Raw genomic sequence first — 23716 nt, forward strand, 5'->3', positions numbered from 1 at the left:
CCTTTAACTTGATTACAACTCACTGAGAACATACAAGGCCCAGAGAAATGGAGATATATACCATGTTCATGGATGCAGAGTCTCAGTGCCTCAGAGACGTCTATGCCTGCCAACATTGCCCTACACATTGATAATAGGGTATCACAGGAAACGCGAAAAGTTTGTCCATCACTCAGCTGGTTTGGCTCAGTGGTTGACCATGGACCCATGAACCAGGAGGTTCATGCATGGGCACTTGCCCAGGTTCTGGGATCTTTTCCCAGTAGGGGGTATGCAGGAAGCAGCCAATGAATGATTCTCTCATCATTGATGTGTTTTTCTCTCTCTCCCCCTTCCTTCCTCTCTGTGAAATTAATTTAAAAAACATATTTTAAGGAAATTTTGCCCATAACTTCATGTAAATGTGTACACGGCCAATACAACTTCAAAGGTGAAGCTAAAGTGGATCGACATACCAAATATTGGACCTACTTTGAAGCCCTAGCAGATCAGTGTGGTAGTCGCTCAGGCATGCACAGGTGAAGCAAAGGAGCATATGAGAGAGTCAGAGACAACCTACACACACACACACACACACACACGTCAGAGACCACCTATCTTCACTAGCTGAGAAGCTTGGACAGAGACCCCAAAGTCTGGTGACCTTTGAAGCCCTAGCAAAGGTCGGAGCTGTGCTTCACCCAGTTAATCTAGATAATGGTAGCTGAAGCAACCTCCCCACCTTTAATCATGTAAATCCTTATTGATAAGATAGTCTGCCTATTGCTGGAAATTGCCTGTGGGTGGGCTAGTCTGTGTGTTACTGGAACTTGCCTGCCTAAGGGCTATGCTATGGGTGTATCCCAGATCAATAAAAGGTTGGTGCGGCCTGAGCACCATTGGAAGTCCCTCTCCTTGAGTTGGACTTGCCTGCCTGGTCCCCCAATATTTCTAAATTGTCTCTGGTCTCTTTTCTTTCATTTGTGTGCGGCTCCTCTTCCAGACCCTGAACCCTGAATCACGCAGGACGTGGAGGGAAACACACTCAACACACACACACACACACACACACACACACACACACACACACACATACACACACACTAGTATTGTGGCCTTGCACATCAGTAGGACAAAATGACATGGAAGGAAAGTCATTAAATGTCCTTGCATTGGCTATCCAATACAAAATAAAAAACGACATGTCTATGTCATGTCATATACATACCTGACAAAATGAATACATTTGAGAACATTGAAAATTAAGACATCTATACATGGAAAGACTTCATGAAGCGAGAGCCTACCCACACATTGAAAGAAAGCATTTGCAATGGAACTGACAAGGGTCCCTGTCTATTAGCTTTCCTAAAGCAAGAGGGACAGGAGCCTGCCAGCTGTGCCCTCCCCACCCTGTGAAGGCAGAGGGACCTAAGCAGAGGACCAAGCCCAGAACGAAGAACTCAACGCATACCTGTCCCTGATCCAAGGTCCACACTTTCCCATCATTCAACAGGAGGCAGGGGGAGAGCATGCACTGGGCTCAGGCTTGGGCTAGGTGCAGGGTGGTGTGGGGAGGGCTCCAGCCTGGCACTCCCAGGGGAGCAGGGCCTGTCCCATCCCCTCTCTCTGCCATCATCACTTTCACTTTCCCTTTACAAGAAGCCTGGGTCCTGCTGCACAGAGGAGCCTGTCTCCAGCAGAAGTCAGCTCTGTCCAGAGGGAGGGCCTCAGAGGAGGAGGGAAGGTGGGTCTGAGGCTGAGGAAGATCACAGCCCAGGGCTGCCCACCGGCCCCCGCTGCCAACGCAGGAAGAAGGTGGGGCCTCAGCTGAGAAGGTGGGAAATCCTCCATCAAGGGACTTTCCTAAAACCTGGGCCTGTGAGCAGAAATGAAGCGCCAGCGCCGGAGACCAAGGACAAGGCGGAGGCCACATTCACCCCGGTGCCCTGGCCCAGGTACTGCCCCCACTCTGTCCTTCTCTGTAGCCCTTTCTACTTGGGGGCCCTGAGGTGTCTCTGTCCTCAGCCTGGTCCTCCCCCTGGTCTAGCCTGGCTTCTCTCCCGCTCTGGGCACCTTCTCTGCAGGCCCCACTCCATGGGGGCTTTGCCCTCTTCTGGGGATGTCTCCACAATGGCTTCGGAATGGCCCCTCCTGCCCCTCGTCCAGGCCTGTTGTCCACTTGGTCCTCCTCACAGTCTGCCAGTTGTGGGGCTGGCTGTCCCTCCCTGCCCGTGGGGCTGCTGCTCTGTGGCCTTTCCTGTGCCCTCTTGGCCATTAGAATTGCACTCAAGTAGTGATGGTGAACTTTTTTACCTCGGCGTGTCAGCATTTTGAAAAATCCTAAATTAACTCTGGTGCTGTGTCACATATAGAAATTTTTTGATATTTGCAACCATTGTAAAAGAAAGATGTATATTTTTGATATTTATTTTATATCTTTAAATGCCATTTAACATAGAAAAATCAACCAAAAAAATTGGTTCGTGTGTCACCTCTGACACGCATGTCATAGGTTCGCCATCACTGCACTAAAGGATGAGTGGAGCACTGAGGACATTTGGTTTGAAGCACTTGGATCCACTTTCTATGCTAATGACCCCGTTATCCACTCAGAGTGAGAGGAGTTCGCTAAGCAGGAAGGGAAATCCTCTCTCCCAAGGTGCCAGCACTGTGAGCAGAAGAGCAAAGTCAGACTATCCCCCGAGGTATCCCTGCCCTCGCGTTTATAGTGCACCCACTGGTGGGGGAAATGCTGTTTAAAATGAGAGAGAAAAGAGCCTCTCAGCCAATAGGGCCACGGCTGCCAGCTGACCTCATGCAAGGGTTGGACATGGCTTTGCCTGGGCAAGGGACCGGCTCTGTCACTTAGCAGCCCTGTGACTTGGGCAGGCTATTCCCCTCTCTGTGCCCCGATTCCTCCTCTGTAAAATGGGGTGAGGCCCCTGGATTTGGGGAGGAATAGAGGAGTTCAGATACAAGGAGCTCTTAGAACAGTAGCCAGAGCCTGTGAATTTAGGTGTTAGCCTGACATAAAATAATAATAATAAACATGCATAGGTGAAAGGTCAGCCATGAATTGTACCTTAATATGAAAATCTAATATTTGGGGGTGGAAGCAGTTTTATTACTCATTTCTGTTTTCAAATGATTGGGGTTGGGGGTTGGGCGTGTGTTGTTGGAAGCAGCAGAGCCAGACCTTAAGGGAGAGGACAGGAGCCCCTGCTGTTCCTGCAGCCCCTGCCCTCCTGCTCTCCCCCAGCTTCCTGCCTGGAGGTGGCAGGAAATGGTGAAGGGAAGGGGTTGCTGGGAGGCAGGGTGCCCAGGCCACCAGATGGGAGAAACTCAAAGGAACCCTGCATTTTCTCTTTTCTCTCCTGCCCCCAGGAACCCAATGAGAAGTTTAAGTCCTAAGTATTTCTACTTTCACTTTAAAAACTGCCCTGACCATGGAGGTCGCAATGGCTGCTACCTCTGCTACAAAGTGGAAAGAACACAGAGGGGCTTACCCTTCGACATGGACACCGGGGTTTTTGAAAATAAGGTATGTGCCCCATGATGCTGTCATCAGAGGCAGGAGTTAAGTCAGGGAAGGATGTGGGGAAATGATAATATGTAAAATGCCAGAGGCTTCTTACCACAACATTGTCCTAAGGTTTAGCCCTGGATGTCACTACCTGACCATCCTGAAATGCCAGGTACACCTGGGCGAGGACGGAAGCCTCAGCATACACAGAGCAAGCCTCCGCCCTGCAGCCAAACACTAAGGTCTCCTGTGAAGTGTCCACCACACCAGCCCTCCCTTCCCCACCTGGACAGCAGACTACTCAGAGCCCTTATGGGGTGGACGGGGTGTCACCGTGGCAGTCCTACCCGTGGCAGCACGATTGGGGTCACTTGTGTCATTTAACATTTTCTAGTACCCTGGGGTCAAACTTTTAGAGGAATCAAATAATTTAATGTAGATAATGTACTTTGTAATATGTCGAAGATATTGTTTCAACATATTGTTAATACAAAAGTTCTTCATGAGATAATTTACAATCTTCTTTCATACCACGCCATGGAGATAAGGAGTGTACTCAGTAATTGTCACATATATCAGTGCAGGTGAGCCACATTTCAAGAGCACAGTTGACACCTGTGCTAGTGGCTCTCTGTGTGCAGCACGGCTCAGGGCCCTCCCCGGCAGACAGCACCCAGACAACAAGCCTTGACACAGCAGCCTGGCCTGGAGCAGGCACCTGGAATGCTCATAGAATGAAAGAATGGGAGGGTGGGTTTGGAGTTCATGGATGAGGGTAGGAAGGGATGACTAAGCTAAAACAGCCTAGAGGGGAGATGTTTAAAAAAGAATCAATCAATAACATGCTTCTGAGACTCTGGCTCCCTGTCCCCTGATCCCCACTCCTCCAGCCCCGCAACATGCCTGCTCTGCCCGCTCAGAGGATCTCTTTCCTCTCTTCGTCTCTCCCAGTTCTATCCCGAGAAGCCTGAGCACACAGAAATCTGCTTCTTGAATTGGTTCAAGACCCAGCCAGCATTCTTGGCCCAGAACCTGTCCCACGAGGAGAAATACTATGTCACATGGTTCATGTCCTGGAGCCCCTGCTTCCAATGTGCGAGGCAGGTGGTCGAGTTCCTGAAGGACCACAAGTATGTGCAGCTGAGCATCTTTGTTGCCCGCCTCTACTACTCCAAGAGGCCCCAGTACCAGCAGGGGTTGCGCAGCCTGCAAGGCGCAGGGGCCCAGGTGGCAATAATGACTCCAGCTGGTGAGAGCAGAGGGCACCGGGGCAGGGATGTGGGAGGACTAGGACCAGGCAGGTAGGACCTAGAATCCCCAGAAAGGAAGGAGAAGCCCCCTTAGCTGCCTGTGGAGGTGGTGCTGGAGTCGGGGAGTCTCCTGGAGAAGTTCAGGGGAGAGAGGTGGTCCAGAATGGTGAGGGAGGTGGAGGACACCTGCAAGAAGGAGGCTTCCAGAAGGGGGCATGGAGATGTGGCTCAGATTCACAGGAAGAAAGGGGACTGAAGTGACAATGAAGTCCCCGGAAGGAAAGAGAAAAGGGTCAGAAATCATGATGGGAAGAGCGGTCCCTAAGAGTCACACACTGTGTGTCCCCTCAAGGCTCCTGGAGCTGAAGCGCACCATGGTCTCCCCTGTTCCTTTCAGACTTTGCCTACTGCAGGAAGATCTTTGTGGATGACCCCCATAAACCATTCCGGTACTGGAAAGGAATATATATAAACAGTTGCAGCCTATCTAAGACTTTGGAGGACATTCTCAGGGTGAGGTTCCTCCCTTTGAAACCCCTCCCCTCCCCCACAACACCCCCTCCCCTCCTCTACTCCCCTTGGGCCTTTCTCTCCCTCTGGGTCACCTGTTCCCCCCTGGGACCCAGGTCCCTCCCTCCCTTCAGGTCTCTCAAGTCCCTCTGCTTTCTCCCCTCCTGCGCCCCTTTTCCTTCCCCCGCTTTGTGACTGCCCCAGACTCTGCTCTTTTCACCTTCCCACCTGCCTCACTCCCTGCTTCCTCCACCTCCTCCTTCTCGATCCAGAATCAGGGAAACTGAAGGAAGGACTTCCATCTCTCTAAACAAGTGAGAAGACTTCTGGTGAACAAGGAATAAAACACTTTCTTTAAGAAGTGAAAACGGCCCTACCTGGCTTGGCTTAGTGGCTAGACCTTCGGCCTGTGGACTGAAGGGTCCCGGATTCAATTCCAGTCAAGGACACATGCTGGGGTTGCAGGCTCCATCCCTGAGCAGGAGGCAGCCAGTCAATGATTCTCTCTCATCATTGATGTTTCTGTCTCTCTCTCCCTCTCTCTTCCTCTCTGAAATCAATAAAAAATAAAATAAAATAAAATAAAAACAAGTAATAAAAACTCATCATTTGCCACCATCTCCAAGTTGATTGAAAGAAACTAGGAAAAGGCAATGAATGAGCTCATAAAGAATTTTTTAAAAATCTGATTGATTCACTTTTCATTAAAATCAGTGATATGTTCCAAATCCACACCAGTAATATTGTACTCATTACTATCAGAGTCACAAATAGGAGATTATTTATTTACATTGATTTTTTTTAAATTAAAGCTTTATTGTTCAGATTATTACATTTGTTTTTTTTTAATTAAATCTTTATTGTTCAGATTATTACATTTGTTCCTTTTTTTTCCCCCCCATAACTCCCCTCCTCCCAGTTCCCGCCCCACCCTCCGCCCTCACTCCCCACCCACTGTCCTCATCCATAGGTGCAGGATTTTTGTCCAGTCTCTTCCCACATCTCCCACACCCCTTTCCCCCCCAAGAATAGTCAGTCCATTCCCTTTCTATGTCCCTGATTCTATTATAATCAACAGTTCATTCTGTTCATCAGATTATTTATTCACTTGATTCTTAGATTCACTTGTTGATAGATGCATATTTGTTGTTCATAATTTGTATCTTTACCTTTTTCTTCCTCTTCCTCTTCTTAAAGGATACCTTTCAGCATTTCATATAATCCTGGTTTGGTGGTGATGAACTCCTTTAGCTTTTCCTTATCTGTGAAGCTCTTTATCTGACCTTCAATTCTGAATGATAGCTTTGCTGGATAAAGTAATCTTGGTTGTAGGCTCTTGGTATTCATCACTTCGAATATTTCTTGCCACTCCCTTCTGGCCTGCAAAGTTTCTGTTGAGAAATCAGCTGACAGTCGTATGGGTATTCCCTTGTAGGTAACTGAGTTTCTTTCTCTTGCTGTTTTTAAGATTCTCTCTTTATCTTTTGCTCTTGGCATTTTAATTATGATGTGTCTTGGTGTGGTCCTCTTTGGATTCCTTTTGTTTGGGGTTCTCCGAGCTTCTTGGACCTGTAAGTCCATTTCTTTCACCAGGTGGGGGAAGTTTTCTGTCATTATTTCTTCAAATAGGTTTTCAATATCTTGCTCTCTCTCATCTTCTGGCACCCCTATAATTCTGATGTTGGTACGCTTGAAGCTGTCCCAGAGGCTCCTTACACTATCCTCGCATTTTTGGATTCTTTTTTCATTTTGCTTTTCCGGTTGGATGTTTTTTGCTTCCTCGCATTTCAAATCTTTGACTTGATTCTTGCGCTCCTCTGGTCTGCTGTCGGGCGTCTGTATAATATTCGTTATTTCAGTCTGTGTGTGCTTAATTTCTAGTTGGTTCCCCAATATAAGATCGAGGGTCTTATTAGTTTTCGTGTAGATCTCATTAAGTTTATCGGCAGCTTCTAAACAGTTCTTGAGAGACCTTAAAAGTGTGGTTCTGAACTCTATTTCTTCCATTGACAATTTTGTCCTGTTTCTTTGTCTCCGCATTTTGTTATGCTTCCTTGGTGCACCCCCTAGTGGTCTTTGTTCGCAGTCTTATAGATAAATCTTGATTGTTGTAGCTAATTCCAGGGAGGGTTTGACCTCCAGGCCAAGTGGCTATGAGAATCAGCTGTGTCAGCAGTGAGAGAACTTCTGTCCTCTAGGGAGGTGCTAATCTAGCCTTTGCCTGAGGCTATCCGGCAAATGCCTCTGTGCAGGGCTTGGGCGGGGTGGGTCGCACAGGATCAACAGGGTGGGCCGGAGAAAGCAGTTATGGCGGCTCTCAGTCCTGTCCCAAGGGGCTCTGCCTCTCTGAGTCCCAACACCCACTGCAAAGCTCGGAGAGAAAGCTGCACTCGCTCTGACCGAAGCCAGACAGTCCCGCTTCTCCCGTTTGAGTCTGGGTCCCTAAAGACTCGCCCGGATCTGGTGCTCAGAGTCTGCGACTCCCTCCCGATTGAAAACAACAACCGCGCCCTCCGCCGCCAGCCCGCTCCGCGCACTCCGCACCTCAGAATTTGACTTCAGCACTGCGCCTCCTCTGAGTGTCCGTATGCATTTCTCTTTCCTCCTAGTTGTAGGACTTCCACTCAGCCAGCGTTCCTGTGGTTCTGGGTGATGTCCCTTCCGTTTTTTGGTTTCACTTTTGAAATAGTTGTTCAAAGCAGCAAACTCCGGCGTTAACCTATGCCGCCATCTTGGTCTATTTACATTGATTTTAAGTCCAAAGCAATAACATGAAAGATTAAGAATCTTCCACAAAATGTTTTTTTCTCTGTATTTCATGAAGTTCAAATAGTTCAATAAGCACTTGCAAAAGTGAAAATGCTTTTCTCTTCTGTATGTACCTCAGAGGAGGGCAGTGGTCACACTAATTGCAACTGGTTAGGGAAAATTAGCAATATTTATAGCAGCAGAATCTCAAAGTCAAAAGCGTAAACACATTGACCGAAGATATGCCGAGAGTAGTGCTGTGCCTGAAGCAGGTCCATCATTGCTGCTTGACACAGTCGCTGCAGGGAAGAAACATCTGAACAGCATATGTTTCAAGGGACCTGGCGTATATGGCATACTGTTCTTAATATGTTTGCTCCCCTTCTTAGCACTATGTGTTTTTACTAAGGTCACCTCTCTGAGAAAGATTGTTTTCCCAGGTGGAGATTTTCCCCTGGAGTTACAGATTAACAGGACTAAGGAAGGGAATAAATCAGTAAAACCCCTTAACTAAGTGCCGGGCGGGTAGTTAATCACCTTAACTATGAACAATCACACTTAAGCTACATAATCTTTACTTAGGATAATCTCCTTCAGTTACTTCCTTGTAGCTTAACAGAACAGTAGAGTATTGACCTTGGAATGGAGAAAACAAACCCCCTAACCTTTGGAATAGAATGGATAGGATTAAAATCAAATGATATAAATACAGATGTAACAGGAGAATAAAGAGAGTACCTGGCTAGAACCTGGCTAGAGAACCTGGCTAGGCTGCTGATCAACTTAACGCTGTCCCCGCGTCATTCCTTCTTTGCTGACTCCATTCATACCTTTGGGAACCCCTGGACCTGCTGGGGTTGGACCCCAACAGTGCTGTCATGAAATGACAGCCCATGCAATAAGAGAAGAGAAAGGCTCAGGGTCACTATTGGGAAGAGCAATTGAAGTTGACATTGGCTGAGGGGAGGGCTGGGGATTACTGTGTCCTCAGGCCTTTCCAATTCCACTCCTTGGAGAGGAAGCTAGAGGGGGGAGCTTCCCTGCAGACAGGATCCCTCTGCCCTTCCCAGGACCTGGCCCATGCATTATGCAGTGCAGGCAGCAGCTGTCTGTCCTGCCGTGTCTCTGTGGAGCCTGAATCATGCTGAGCGAGCCCTTGGCATCTGGACATCTGGCACAAGGCCTTACAGGCAACGAAGACCCAGGTCTCTCACCACAGCCTTCTGCTCACATGTCCGGACCACCCGTGTCACAACCTCACACAGGACTGTGAGGGACTGGGACTGAATCCTTTAGTTTGAGAGACATTGGAGGGATAGAGAATAAGGACAGTCATGATGCTCATGGCCAAAGCAGTAGGAAGGGACTGAGTCAGGAGGACACAAGCCAGAGGGAAGACTTGATAGACAAAGTGACCTGAGGAGATGGAAGAAAAGGACAGGAGAGGGGTGGTGGGGTGGTGGGGTGTGGTGGGGTGGGGTTGGGCAAAGCAGGGCTGGGGGCCAATGGTGGGAGACAAGGGGCAGGAATGAGATCAAGGACAGAAGGCTGGGTTGTCAGGGGACTGTGGTCGCCATGGAGGAGCTGAAAGTCAGCTTGGTTCCCAGGACAAGACCTGTGGGGGGAGTAGGACAGTGTGCAGCTGGCTCAACCGCCCAGTGATGCTATTGGAATCGTGTCCCCCACCCCAGAACCCCAACTCAGCTCTGGGGGGTTGTCTTCTCCTGCTGGTCTCCTCCAATTCTCAGATGGTGGCCCACCTCCACACATCATGCCTCATTCCCAGAGGGGAGAGAGAGGACTGGACCAACCACAGAACTTTCAAGCCTGTACGTCCTCTCTGTGGACAATAGCAGGGACCGACCATGAAGGGCAGCTGATGGGCAGCCCATAAATCTGTTTCCAGGAGTGTTTCCTTCCTGTGGAGACCCTGTTTGTGTGGCAGAGGGAACAGGGCTGCCTCTTGGATTCCTCACTGTAACACAGAGAGTAACAGTGACTGACCTCGGGGCTGTGGTGACAGGTAAATGTCGGGCTTTTGGACAATGTCTAACAAAGGAGATAGTTAGTCTTCAACAAAGGATGAGGTGATTATAAAGAAGAGGGGAAGTCTCTGGTTCAGTGAATCAATCTATTTTCAAATAATCCTTCAGTCCTCCAGCAGATTCTGCTCATACCATGTGCAGATTGGTGTTGGGAAGAAGTGGTGACAAGAACCATTAGGGGTCTCAGCAGGTGGTCGAGGCTGAGACCCAGGACAGGGTTGGCCCCTGCTCCTGACCCCCTCCTTCTGCCTTCCCTGATGGGGACTCACTCCCTATCCTCTGCCAGCTCCTCCTCTGACCATGGGTGTTCCTCCTGTCTCCTGACCCTGTGCCTCGCCTGGCCTCTCCCCAGGACTCCCAGCATGTCCTGTGCGCTGCTGCCCTCATTTCTGTGTCTCCTCCCGCCCCTGCTGCAGGTGTACCAGAGAGAATGCCAGTCCCAGAAGTGACGCCACCATGCCCAAGTGAGCAGAAAGTATTGAGAGGGGCCTCCATTCCCTTTTCTCTAAATTAAGCTCTGCCTTTTGGTGCAGACTCACCATGTCTCAGGACCTGGGTGAAGCCCCTTTCGTCCCCAAGCTTGTCCAGACTGCACCAATTCTCACAGCAGGGAATGACTACTAACCACCATATTGCTCTGAGGCAAAGTTCTTTTTCCCTTTTCCCAAGGTTGCAGGTAGACAAAGTTGAGCCGGGATTCATATTCTCCCTTTCTGCCCCTTTCCTCCCTCCATTCTTTCCTCTCTCCACGCTGCTTTGCTTCTCTCCATCTGCCCAGAGTGATATATCTTTCTTTTTGATCCTGTTTCTTCCTCTCTGTGCTCCCTTTCCTCTTCTTTGCCCTCATGGCTGCCTTTTTCCTTCCCTTCCAGCTTCCCCTTTAACTTCATTTCAGACTCACTGAGAACATAAAATAAGACCCACAGAAATGGAGATATATACCATGTTCATGGATGGAGAGTCTCAGTGCCTCAGAGGCATCTATGTCTACCAAGATTGCTCTACATGAGGGGTCCTCAAACTACGGCCTGTGGGCCACATGCAAATACAAATATTGTATTTGTTTTCGTTTTGTTCACTCCAAAATAAGATATGTGCAGTGTGCATAGGAATTCGTTCATAGTTTTTTTTTTAAAGTATAGTCCGGCCCTCCAACGGTCTGAGGGACAGTGAACTGGCCCCCTGTTTAAAAAGTTTGAGGACCCCTGCTCTACACATTGATAATAGGGCATCTCATGAAACACGAAAAGTTTGTCCATCACTCAGCTGGTTTGGCTCAGTGGTTGACCATGGACCCATGAACCAGGAGGTTCATGCATGGGCACTTGCCCAGGTTCTGGGATCTTTTCCCAGTAGGGGGTATGCAGGAAGCAGCCAATGAATGATTCTCTCATCATTGATGTTTTTTTCTCTCTCTCCCCCTTCCTTCCTCTCTGTGAAATTAATTTAAAAAACATATTTTAAGGAAATTTTGCCCATAACTTCATGTAAATGTGTACACAGCCAATACAACTTCAAAGGTGAAGCTAAGGTGGATCGACATACCAAATATTGGACCTACTTTGAAGCCCTAGCAGATCAGTGTGGTAGTCGCTCAGGCATGCACAGATGAAGCAAAGGAGCATATGACACACACACACATTAGTATTGTGGGATTGCACATCAGTAGGACAAAATGACGTGGAAGGAAAGTCACTAAATGTCCTTGCATTGGCTATCCAATACAAAATAAAAAACGACATGCCTATGTCATGTCATATACATACATGACAAAATGAATACATTTGAGAACATTGAAAATTAAGACATCTATACATGGAAAGACTTCATGAAGCGAGAGCCTACCCACACATTGAAAGAAAGCATTTGCAATGGAACTGACAAGGGTCCCTGTCTATTAGCTTTCCTAAAGCAAGAGGGACAGGAGCCTGCCAGCTGTGTCCTCCCCACCCTGTGAAGGCAGAGGGACCTAAGCAGAGGACCAAGCCCAGAACGAAGAACTCAACGCATACCTGTCCCTGATCCAAGGTCCACACTTTCCCATCATTCAACAGGAGGCAGGGGGAGAGCATGCACTGGGCTCAGGCTTGGGCTGGGTGCAGGGTGGTGTGGGGAGGGCTCCAGCCTGGCACTCCCAGGGGAGCAGGGCCTGTCCCATCCCCTCTCTCTGCCATCATCACTTTCACTTTCCCTTTACAAGAAGCCTGGGTCCCTCTGCACAGAGGAGCCTGTCTCCAGCAGAAGTCAGCTCTGTCCAGAGGGAGGGCCTCAGAGGAGGAGGGAAGGTGGGTCTGAGGTTGAGGAAGATCACAGCCCAGGGCTGCCCACCGGCCCCCGCTGCCAACGCAGGAAGAAGGTGGGGCCTCAGCTGAGAAGGTGGGAAATCCTCCATCAAGGGACTTTCCTAAAACCTGGGCCTGTGAGCAGAAATGAAGCGCCAGCGCCGGAGACCAAGGACAAGGCGGAGGCCACATTCACCCCGGTGCCCTGGCCCAGGTACTGCCCCCACTCTGTCCTTCTCTGTAGCCCTTTCTACTTGGGGGCCCTGAGGTGTCTCTGTCCTCAGCCTGGTCCTCCCCCTGGTCTAGCCTGGCTTCTCTCCCGCTCTGGGCACCTTCTCTGCAGGCCCCACTCCATGGGGGCTTTGCCCTCTTCTGGGGATGTCTCCACAATGGCTTCGGAATGGCCCCTCCTGCCCCTCGTCCAGGCCTGTTGTCCACTTGGTCCTCCTCACAGTCTGCCAGTTGTGGGGCTGGCTGTCCCTCCCTGCCCGTGGGGCTGCTGCTCTGTGGCCTTTCCTATGCCCTCTTGGCCATTAGAATTGCACTAAAGGATGAGTGGAGCACTGGGGGCATTTGGTTTGAAGTGCTTGGATCCACTTTCTGTGCTAATGACCCCGTTATCCACTCAGAGTGAGAGGAGTTCGCTAAGCAGGAAGGGAAATCCTCTCTCCCAAGGTGCTGGCACTGTGAGCAGAAGAGCAAAGTCAGATGTCCCTAGAGGCATCCCTGCCCTTGTGTTTATAGTGCACGTACCGGTGGGGGAAATGCTGTTTACAATGAGGGAGAAAAGAGCCTCTCAGCCAATAGGGCCACTGCTGCCAGCTGACGTCATGCAAGGGCTGTACATGGCTTTGCCTGGGCAAGGGACCGGCTCTGTCACTTAGTAGCCCTGTGACTTGGGCAGGCTACTCCCCTCCCTGTGCCCTGTTTCCTTCCATGTAAAGTGGGGTGAGGCCCCTGGATCTGGGGAGGAATAGAGGAGTTCAGATACAAGGAGCTCTTAGAACAGTAGCCAGAGCCTGTGAATTTAGGTGTTAGCCTGACATTAAATAATAATAATAAACATTATTATTGAAAGGTCAATCATAAATTGCACCTTAATATGAAAATCTAATATTTGGGGGTGGAGGCAGTTTTATTACTTATTTCTGTATTCAAATGACTGGGGGTATGGGTTTGGGCGTGTGTTGTTGGAAGTAGCAGAGCTGGGCCCTAAGGCAGAGGACAGGAGCCCCCTCACCCCCCATACTCCGCTGTCTCAGTAGCCCCTGCCCTCCTGCTCTCCCCCAGCTGAAGGGAAGGGGTTTCTGGGAGGCAGGGTGCCCATAGTGTCCATGGAATGTGTTCAGGAGTCACTGGATGGGTGAAACTCGTAGGAATACTGAATTGTCTGTTTTCTCTCTTGCCCACTGCAACCCAATGAGAAGCATGTATCCCAAGACCTTCAACTTCAACTTCCAAAATCTAAATGGCTATGGGCGGAAGTCTACCTTCCTCTGCTTTGAAGTGGAAAAATGGGAGGATGGCTCATTTCTTGACTATCAAAATGGTGTCTTTCGAAACCAGGTATGTTCCTCACGATGCTGTCATCAGAGGCAGGAACTAAGCCAGGGAAGGATGTGGGGAGATGATAATATGGAAAATGTCAGAGGCTTATTCCCACAACACTGCCCTGTGTTTTAGCCCTGGATACCCCTGCCTGACCCTCCCAAATCACCATAGACCAGCAGTCGCCAACGGGTGGTCTGTGGACCACTGATGGCCCGTGAGGTCTGAAAGGTTGGCACCGCTGCCACAGACAATGGCATTTGACTTATCCACAAGGCCTCCTCTAGTCACTAGAGCAGCCGTGGGCAAACTACGGCCCTCGGGCCAGATCTGGCCCGTTCGGCTGTTCTATCCGGCCCGCGGAGCCGAAAGAGCGGAGGGTTCTCTTGCTCTCCCCTCCACTCCTTCACCAGCAGCAGTGTTAACATGGCAACGTCGGGAAACACGGCCGCAGCTCCTTCTTCTGAGTCCAGTTTAAGAACCCATTGTGGCCCTTGAGTAAAAAAGTTTGCCCACCCCTGCACTAGAGTCTATTGAACCTGCTGGCCCTCAGTCTCCACCTCTTCCAGGGACCTTGAACCATCTTGGAGGAAAGAGCATTTAGGCTTGGGTAAAAGTGCTGATAGGCTTACGTGTATAGAAAAGAGTACATTCGATTGGACTCCCTTACATAAATGCTTTTTCCATTTCAAAAGCAAAATTTTCATAAAGGCCTGTTTCACCTCCCTGTCCTGTTTCTCAGTGATTGCTCTACTGTTATTAGAATTCAGCCACTCAGCCAAATTAGCAAAATGGCTCTCAGATCTAGATCATACATACATCAAAGTAAGCACTCTTCTTACACCATTCTCCTTGGGAGCTCAGGCTGTGGGCCACCTCAGAGTTAATGCTCGCATCCTGAAGTCTCTTTGATAGGCTGTACGTAAGCCTCTGCTACGTACTGTGGTTTATCATAAGGAATTTCCCACAGGCTAAGATTGATACTCAAGATGTTGGTTGTAGGAGAATTGTAAAAATGAATGTGTTGGCCATACTTTAAATACCTGGATTAGAACCACAAAAATGTGAAATGCTATCTATATATATAAAAGCCCACTGACTGAATGGCGGAATGACTAGAATGACCAGTCAACCAGTCACTATGATGCGCAATGACCACCAGGGGGCAAACACTTAATACATGAACTGCCCCCTGGTGGTCAGTGCGCTTCCACAGTGGGAATGAAGCTTGGCTAACTGGGATGAGCAGCGCCCCCACAATAGGCCGATCCTCGCAGGTCGCGCCCCCACACCAGTGCACAAATACGTGCACCAGGCCTCTAGTCTATATATATATATATATATATATATATATATATATATATAAAAGCCAAGCGACCTGAATGACAGAACCAGTTGCTTTGATCAGCCCCCCCCACCCTAATTGGGGGTGTGACTGGCCAACCACCCGCAGCCCCTCCCCTTGGCAGGCCCCGCTCTGATTAGCACCTCCACTCCGATTGGTGGCGGGCTGGCCGGACCCCACCTGTGCATGAATTCATGCACCAGGCCTCTAGTTCGGCAGTTCTCAACCTGTGGGTCGCGACCCCTTTGGGGATCGAACGTCCCTTTCACAGGGGTCACCTAAGACCATCGGAAAACACATATATAATTACATATTGTTTTTGTGATTAATCACTATGCTTTAATTATGTTCAATTTGTAACAATGAAATTGGGGGTCACCACAACATGAGGAACTGTATTAAAGGGTTGCGGCATTAGGAAGGCTGAGAACCACTGCTCTAGTTATAAATGAGATACACACACACACACACACACACACACACACAATAAGGAACATAGCTTGTCTGCCAGATCTGGCATATGAAGGGTTGGAAAATATTAAATATACTGGAGACTCTGAACCCTTTGAAAGCACAAAATAACCAACTAATGCTGGATTGACTTGACGGACCTAGTTCAGCTGAGTTTTCATGGAAAAACACGAGATTGTAATCTCATTAAAATGTACTTAAATATGCATTACAAGGTTTTCACCATTTTTTCCCTACAGCAATGGCATTTTCTCAATAATTGAAAAGTGATTATCTTCCCAGTAATTCAGTTGTCACTTATCATGTGTTTTCTTCTTCATATTTTTCTGTGCTTTTAAACACTTAAAATGCTTGAGCACTTCCTTTTCAGAAAGTTATGAAATTACACTTAAAAATAATTTAATTTTAAATGCTCATTTAAAGGTGTCCGTGTATCTGTTATGCCCCTTTCCCTAGGAGCCAGCACTAAGACATTGTTCAGCAGCTTTTCAATGTTCATTACCTTTAAACCTAGAACCAAGTGCAACTGACATGTTACACGCTGGGTCTAGTTTTCTTCCATCTTCCAGGGCTTCGTGGAATAAGAAACGAATCTAGTACAAATGAAGATTAAATGTTTCTGGGCAACAGTAGAGTTAGCAAACAGATTATTTATCCACAGACGCACGTCAGTCCACTGGAGCAGGGGCTCAGCACATTGGAAATGTAAAGGGATCAGCCTCCTGTGTTTGGGGTCAGTTTTCTTTTGCTGTGTTTTTTAGAACGAGGGTGGGGGCCTAAGTGTCCTTATCAAGCTGTGGTCCAAGACACATGCCCGTGAGGGAGCCCGGGCCCTGCTGCGCCCTGCCGTGGGGCAGCACCGGTGAGCATCAGTGTTTGGTTGAGGAGCCCTCACGTTAAACAGAACCACTGTAGAGTACAGTGTACTGTTGTGTTGCTGATTTTCCTTTGAAATATAAAACATTTTAAGCTTTTTTTGGTCAAAAGTGGTAACATATTAATGCACATAAAAAACCTTTTTGAATCTGGAAGATGGCGGCATAGGTTAACGCCAGAGTTTGCTGCCTCGAACAACCACTTCAAAAATACAACTAAAAGACGGAACGGATATCATCCAGAACCACAGGAAGGCTGGCCGAGTGCAAGTTCTACAACTAGGAGGAAAGAGAATAGCATACTGAGACACAGAGGAGGCACAGTGCTGAAGTGAAACACTAAGGTGTGGAGTGCATGCGGAGTGGGCTGACGGCTGAGGGCGCGGTTGTTGTTTTCAATTGGGAGGGAGTTTCAGACACCGAGCTCCAGATCCGGGCAAGTCTCTAGGGACCCAGACTCAAACGGGAGAGGCAGGACTGTCTGGCTTCGGTCAGAACTCAAAGGCAGCGGTTGCTGGGACTCTGAGAGGCAGAGCCCCTGGGGACGGAACTGAGAGCAGCCATAACTGCTCACTCCGTGCTGTAGATCCCCAGGGACCCGCCCCGCCCAAGCTCTGCACAGAGGCATTTGCCGGATAGCCTCAGGTAAACGCTAGATTAGCACTGCCCTAGAGATGCAGCACAGAAGTTCTCCCACTGCAGACACAGCTGACTCTCATAGCCAGTTAGCCTGGAGGTCAAATCACCCCCAGTATTGCCAACAACAATCAAGGCTTAACTACAACAATACTGCGCACAAAGACCACAAGGGGGTGCACCAAGAAAGCATAAAAAAATGCGGAGACAAAGAAACATGACAGAAATGGAGGATACAGAGCTGAAAACCACACTTTTAAGGTCAATAATTTTCTAGAAACTGCCGATAAACTTAATGAGATCTACAAGAAATCTAATGAGACCCTCGATGTTGTGATAAAGAACCAACTAGAAATTAAGCATACACTGACTGAAATAAAGAATATTATACAGACACCCAACAGCAGACCAGAGGAGCGCAAGAATCAAGTCAAAGATTTGAAATGTGAAGAAGCAAAAAACACCCAACCGGAAAAGCAAAATGAAAAAAGAATCCAAAAATACGAAGATAGCGTAAGGAGCCTCTGGGACAGCTTCAAGCGTACCAACATCAGAATTATAGGGGTGCCAGAAGAAGAGAGAGAGCAAGATATTGAAAACCTATTTGAAGAAATAATGACAGAAAACTTCCCCTACCTGGTCAAAGAAATAGACTTACAGTTCCAGGAAGCGCAGAGAACCCCAAACAAAAGGAATCCAAAGAGGACCACACCAAGACACATCATAATTAAAATGCCAAGAGCAAAAGACAAAGAGAGAATCTTAAAAGCAGCAAGAGAAAGACAGTCAGTTACCTACAAGGGAGTACCCATACGACTGTCAGCTGATTTCTCAACAGAAACTTTGCAGGCCAGAAGGGAGTGGCAAGAAATATTCAAAGTGATGAATACCAAGAGCCTACAACCAAGATTACTTTATCCAGCAAAGCTATCATTCAGAATTGAAGGTCAGATAAAGAGCTTCACAGATAAGGAAAAGCTAAAGGAGTTCATCACCACCAAACCAGGATTATATGAAATGCTGAAAGGTATCCTTTAAGAAGAGGAAGAAGAAGAAAAAGGTAAAGATACAAATTATGAACAACAAACATGCATCTATCAACAAGTGAATCTAAGAATCAAGTGAATAAATAATCTGATGTACAGAATGAACTGGTGATTATAATAGAATCAGGGACATAGAAAGGGAATGGACTGACTATTCTTGGGGGGGAAAGGGGTGTGGGAGATGCGGGAAGAGAATGGACAAAAATCGTGCACCTATGGATGAGGACAGTGGGTGGGGAGTGAGGGCGAAGGGTGGGGCAGGAACTGGGAGGAGGGGAGTTATGGGGGGAAAAAAGAGGAACAAATGTAATAATCTGAACAATAAAGATTTAATTAAAAAAAAACCTTTTTGTGATTGTAAGATTTAGCTTATGAATTATTCAAATCGAAGTGAAAGATGACCAGGTCATTGTTAATGACTCAGTCTATTAGGAATATATGTATTTTTGTAAAGGAAAAGGACTTGTTGATATTTAATATATTGTTATTGATTTCAGAGAGGAAGGGAGAGGGAGAGAGAGGTAGAAACATCAATGATGAGAGAGTATCATTGATCGGCTGCCTCCTGCACGACCCCTCCTGGGGATCGAGCCCGCAACCCGGGCATATGCCCTTGCCGGGAATCTAACCTGGGATCCTTCAGTTCACAGGCTGACGCTCTATCCACTGAGCCAAATCAGCTAGGGCAGCATTTGTAGATATTTAATCAGTACAAGATATATGTCTGTTTTGCAGAAATAAAATGGTGCTTAGAGATTCTCTTTAAATATTTTTGTGCTGAAATGCATTTTCTGTTGACCTACAGAATGTTGTGTACAAAACTGTATGGTCGAACTATTGGGCTAGGCTAGATACTTATGTTTTTTAAATTCTGGACTTAGCCAAGTATACTTGGCCATGTTAAAAATAGTATCTTTGTTATTAAAATGTGGATTGCAAAAAAGAAAAAGAAAGAAAAAAAAGAAGGTCTAGGACAGTTGGGGCTGCTGTGCACCAGTGCCTTATGGGGCCCTAGGAAGTGCTCTGCTGGCTAGGTCCTCCCCCAGCTACCCCCAGGGGAGAACCCACACCCACATCCTGCCTGCCTCCAGCCCGCTCTGAGTCAAGCACTAAGGTCTCCTGTGAAGTGTCCAGCACACGCCAGCCCTCCCTTCTCCACCCAGACCACAGGCTACTCAGAGCCCTTCTGGGATGGACAGGTGTCACTGTGGCAGTACTTTCCCATGGGAGCGTAATCAGGGTCACTTAGGTCATTTTACCTTTTCTAGTACCCAGTGTTCAAACTTTCAGAGAAATTGATCAATTTCATGTTTATAATGTACTGTGTAATATATCTAAGATGTTGTTTCACCATATCTGTAATAATAAAAGGGTAATATGTTAATTAGACTGAACGTCCTTCTGGACATCATTCCTGATGTCCTTCCGGACGAAACCGGGGCTGGGCAAAGCCACCCGGGTCCTGGGTGCCTGCCAGCGGCTGGAGGAGGGAAGCCCAGGTCCTGGTACCGGAGGGAAGCCAGTGCCGGCAGCCGGGGGAAGTAATGCCTACTCTTGCACAAATTTGTATGCATCTGTCCTCTAGTAGTTAATATAAAAGTTCTTCATGAGATGGTTTACATTCCTCTTTAATACTACGTCATGGAGATAAGGTGTATATTCCGTATTTGTTGCACACATCAATGCAGGCGAGCCACATTTCAAGAGCACAGTAGACACCGGTGCAAGTAGCTCCCTGTGGGCAGCATGGCTCTGGGCCCTCCCCGGCAGACAGCACCCAGGAAACAAGCCTGGACCCCAGCGGCCTGGCCTGGAGCAGGCCCTCAGGACGTTGGAGTGTGGTAAGGGATGCGTAAATAAAACATTAGGGAGGGGAGGAGTTTACAAAGGGATGAATCGCTCCACTGGTGAGGCTTGGTGGTTGAGCATCGACCCCTGTACCAAGAGGTCACTGGTTAGATTCCATTCAGGGCACATGCCCAGGTTGCAGGTTTGATCTCCAGTGGGAGGTGTGCAGGAGGCAGCTTTCTGATGCTTCTCTCTCATCAATGTTTCTATCTCTCCTTTTCCCTTCCTCTCTCTAAAAATCAATAAAAATAGCCCTCGCTGGTTTGGCTCAGTGGATAGAGCATCAGCCTGCAGACTGCAGGGTCTTGGGTTTGATTCAGGTCAAGGGTACATGCCCAGGTTGTGGGCTGGATCCCCAGTGGGGGTTGTGCAGGAGACAGCCGATCAATGATTCTCTCTCACCACTGACATTTTATCTCTCTCACCCTTCCTTTCTTAAATCAATAAAAATATATTTTAAAAAATAAAAATCAGCCCTAACCGGCCAAGGGCATGCACCTGGGTTGCGGGCACATCCCCAGTAGGGGGTGTGCAGGAGGCAGCTGATCGGTGTTTCTCTCTCATCGATGTTTCTAGCTCTCTATCCCTCTCTCTTCCTCTCTGTAAAAAATCAATAAAATATATTTAAAAATAAATAAAATAAAAAATAAAAATCAATAAAAACATATTTTTAAAAAATAAAAAGGGGATAAATCAATCAACAACATGACCTTGAGACTACTGCTCCCTGTCCCCTGGTGGCCATCCCCCAGTCCTGTCACATGCCTGCTCTGTCACATGCCTGCTCTGCCACATGCCTGCTTTGTTATGAGGGTCCCCCCCCCCCCCCCCCCCCGTCTCTCCCAGTTGTATCCTGGCCACGCAGAACTCTGCTTTCTGGATTGGTTCCGTGAGAAGGTTCTGTTTCCTGATGAGATTCGGTGTCCTGATGTGCAATACCGTGTCACCTGGTACGTATCCTGGAGCCCCTGCTTTGAGTGTGCAGAGCAGGTGGCTGACTTCCTGAATGAGAACGAGAATGTGGACCTGAGCGTCTCCGCCGCCCGCCTCTACTTGTATGAGGACGAAGATGAGCAGGGGCTTCGAGATCTGGTTGCTGCAGGGGCGAAGGTGGCCATGATGGCTCCAGAGGGTGAGAGCAGAGGGAGCTGGGGCAGGAATGTGTGTGTGTGGGGGGGGGGGGGGCGTACGGGGGGGGGCAGTAGAGGCACCCAGGGACAGTGAGTGGCAGGGGAACTTGGGAAACTGAGGCAGAGTGAAGACATCTGGCAAGGAGGAAACTGGGCCCTGAGTGGGGTTGCCCAGGGGAGGCTCAGGAGAGAAAGGCTCCTAGGCCAGACCTGCCTGCTTTCTCCCCTCTTTACTGCAGACTTTGAATACTGTTGGGATAATTTTGTGTACAACGGGGGATGGCACTTCACGTATTGGAAGAATGTGCGTCGAAATTATCATAGTCTGCAGCAGCAGCTTGATGAAATCCTCTGGTATGAGTTTCCTCACCCCCCGCCCCCGCCCCCACCTTACCTCCCACAACCTTCACCTGAGTCTGGGCCTCTCTGCTCCTTCAGGTGCCTCCCCACCCCGACCCTTCCTCCCTCCACCCCTCAGCGCCTCCCTGTCCCCCAGCAAAGGTGCTCCCCCTTTCCTCAGTCCTCCCATCTCACCACATTAACCAAATGTTGTTATTAAACCGAACACAAGTGTTCATGAATGTGTATGAGTGTGGCCATCAGAAGACTGAGGAGACAGAGAATGACTGCATTCGGTTGCTAGGGCTTCCTTAGTAACAAACTGTAGCCCAGCCCCTGTGATGTGAATGCCCCTAGTATGAAGAGCAACTATTTTTTTAAAATATATCTTTATTGATTTTAGAGAGGGAGGGAGAGGGAGAGATGGAAACATCAATAATGAGAGAGAATCATTGCTCTGCTGCCTCCTGCACACCCCACACCAGGGATTGGGCTCGAAAACCCGGTATGTGCCCTGTCGGGGCATCCCACCGTGACCTCCTGGTTCAGAGTCCGCTGCTCAACCACTGAGCCACACTGGTCGGGCTGAGCAGCTATGCTTAATTAGGCCTTTGCTCACATGGTAAAAGCTCTTCCTGCTCAACTCTTTGTTCTCAGAAGGTCCTCATTAGTTGCTAATGTGTGTGTCTTTTTGTCTCCTCAGGGACTTGAGGATTCATGACTTTATTTTTGGGATGGAATGATGTCTCCAAGCGGCTGGCTCCTGGGGCTGAAATGGAAGAGCCCTAGCTAAAACTGAAGCAGCACAGCTTTCTCTCCTGCTCTCTGAAGCTCCCCTCCCCAAGTCCCTATGTAATAAAAGGCTAATATGCAAATTGTCCCCTTGACCCGGAGTTCAACCAGGAGACAGGGCCCCTCTGCCAACCACCAGGGGCCTTCCCCCGCCCCCAAATTAATGGAACCAAAGTTTACTGGGAGAAACCAGTCCTGGACAAGGTGTAGCTGGGGTTCCAAGTGCAGGCCGGTGTCTGGAGCCTCCTTTCCATGTGACAGTGGGGAGCAGTTTAGTATCCAAGCTAATTAAAGTCTAATAGTCCAGGTGTGGAGGCCACGTGGACGCAGGGGTGGGCTCCCCGACCACAGGAAGGAATGTCAGGAAGCCACTGCTGCCAGGGAGAAGAGAGAGGGCGAGAGGAGTGCGGACCTTTTACTTTAGGGGGTGGGTAGTCTTGCTAGCTCCTAATTGGTCTTTTCAAAGAATTCTGCCTAGGCAATATCCTTGGGATTGGTTTATTTTTTGCATTGATTTTTTTTTTTAGAGAGAGTAGAAGTGGAGGAAAGGAAGGAGAAAGGAAGAGAGAGAGAAACATCAATGTGAGAGAGACACATTGATTGGCTGCCTCCCGCATACACCCCAACCAGAGCCAAGGATTGAACCTGCAACCCAGATACATGCCCTTGACCAGGAATTGAACCTGCAACCCTTCAGTGTGTGTGTGTGTGTGGGGGGGGGGGGGGGGGGGGAGGAGGAGAGAATGCTCTAACCACTGAGCAACACGGGCCAGGGCCTTAAAATATTTATGATTGGATAAGGCTTATGATTAGACAGTCTGGTACTGATAATGAATCATCCCACACCCAAAAATGTTTCCAACTGAATGTCAGCATAATGCAGTAATCCTTCCTTCCTGAAATAAAGACACTGTTATCAAAAGAGAGATTTTTACCTTATATAAAAACGACCCTAACTAAGGTGAACTAAATTATAAAAACAAAACTTTTTATGCACCAGACTTCCAAGTTATCTGTGTCATGGAAGCACAATTCTCCCTACATTTGTAATTCTCTTTTCTTTGGCCACAGCTCTTCCAACATAGCTTCCCAGCGGTGTCATGCATTTCCCTTTAAACATTATGTTCTAGTGCGTGACTAACACTGACAAATTTGTCTGTGACAGGAGTCTTCCTCAAGCTTGGCCGGCCTGTCATTTCCCCTCAATGTAGGGTGGTTCTAAGTGAGTGATCTTTTAGTGACATTTCTCTTTGGTGTCTGGGTGTGACCTCACAATCTAGCCAAATAACTTTTAAAGAGTCCAGTAAACTCTTCGGGCTGGAAAAGGCTGATTTCATTTTTTTAAT

General features: G+C 48.3%; 1 protein-coding gene across 1 annotated transcript; it reads left to right on the forward strand.

Annotated features, from left to right (window-relative positions):
• Nucleotides 1-3367: 3367 nt before the first annotated feature.
• Nucleotides 3368-22321, forward strand: LOC132234757 (DNA dC->dU-editing enzyme APOBEC3-like). The gene is made up of 9 exons (XM_059696516.1): nt 3368-3523; nt 4457-4754; nt 5153-5268; nt 5538-5546; nt 12259-12554; nt 13768-13906; nt 20956-21241; nt 21479-21677; nt 22282-22321. Exons 1-9 carry the CDS (start codon nt 3374-3376, stop codon nt 22319-22321), a joined length of 1533 nt encoding a protein of 510 aa, XP_059552499.1. The 5' UTR covers nt 3368-3373.
• Nucleotides 22322-23716: the final 1395 nt, after the last annotated feature.

Source organism: Myotis daubentonii, chromosome 1 (assembly GCF_963259705.1).
Source record: "Myotis daubentonii chromosome 1, mMyoDau2.1, whole genome shotgun sequence".
NCBI lineage: Eukaryota > Metazoa > Chordata > Mammalia > Chiroptera > Vespertilionidae > Myotis > Myotis daubentonii.

Excerpts from the sequence above, each read along its gene's own strand:
- LOC132234757 (XM_059696516.1), top strand. The coding sequence starts at position 3,374 with ATGAGAAGTTTAAGTCCTAAGTATTTCTACTTTCACTTTAAAAACTGC. Across the intron at positions 12,555-13,767 it reads ACCCCGGTGCCCTGGCCCAG|CATGTATCCCAAGACCTTCA; the intron begins GTACTGCCCCCA and ends CCCAATGAGAAG. Across the intron at positions 21,678-22,281 it reads GGGCCTCTCTGCTCCTTCAG|GGACTTGAGGATTCATGACT; the intron begins GTGCCTCCCCAC and ends TTGTCTCCTCAG.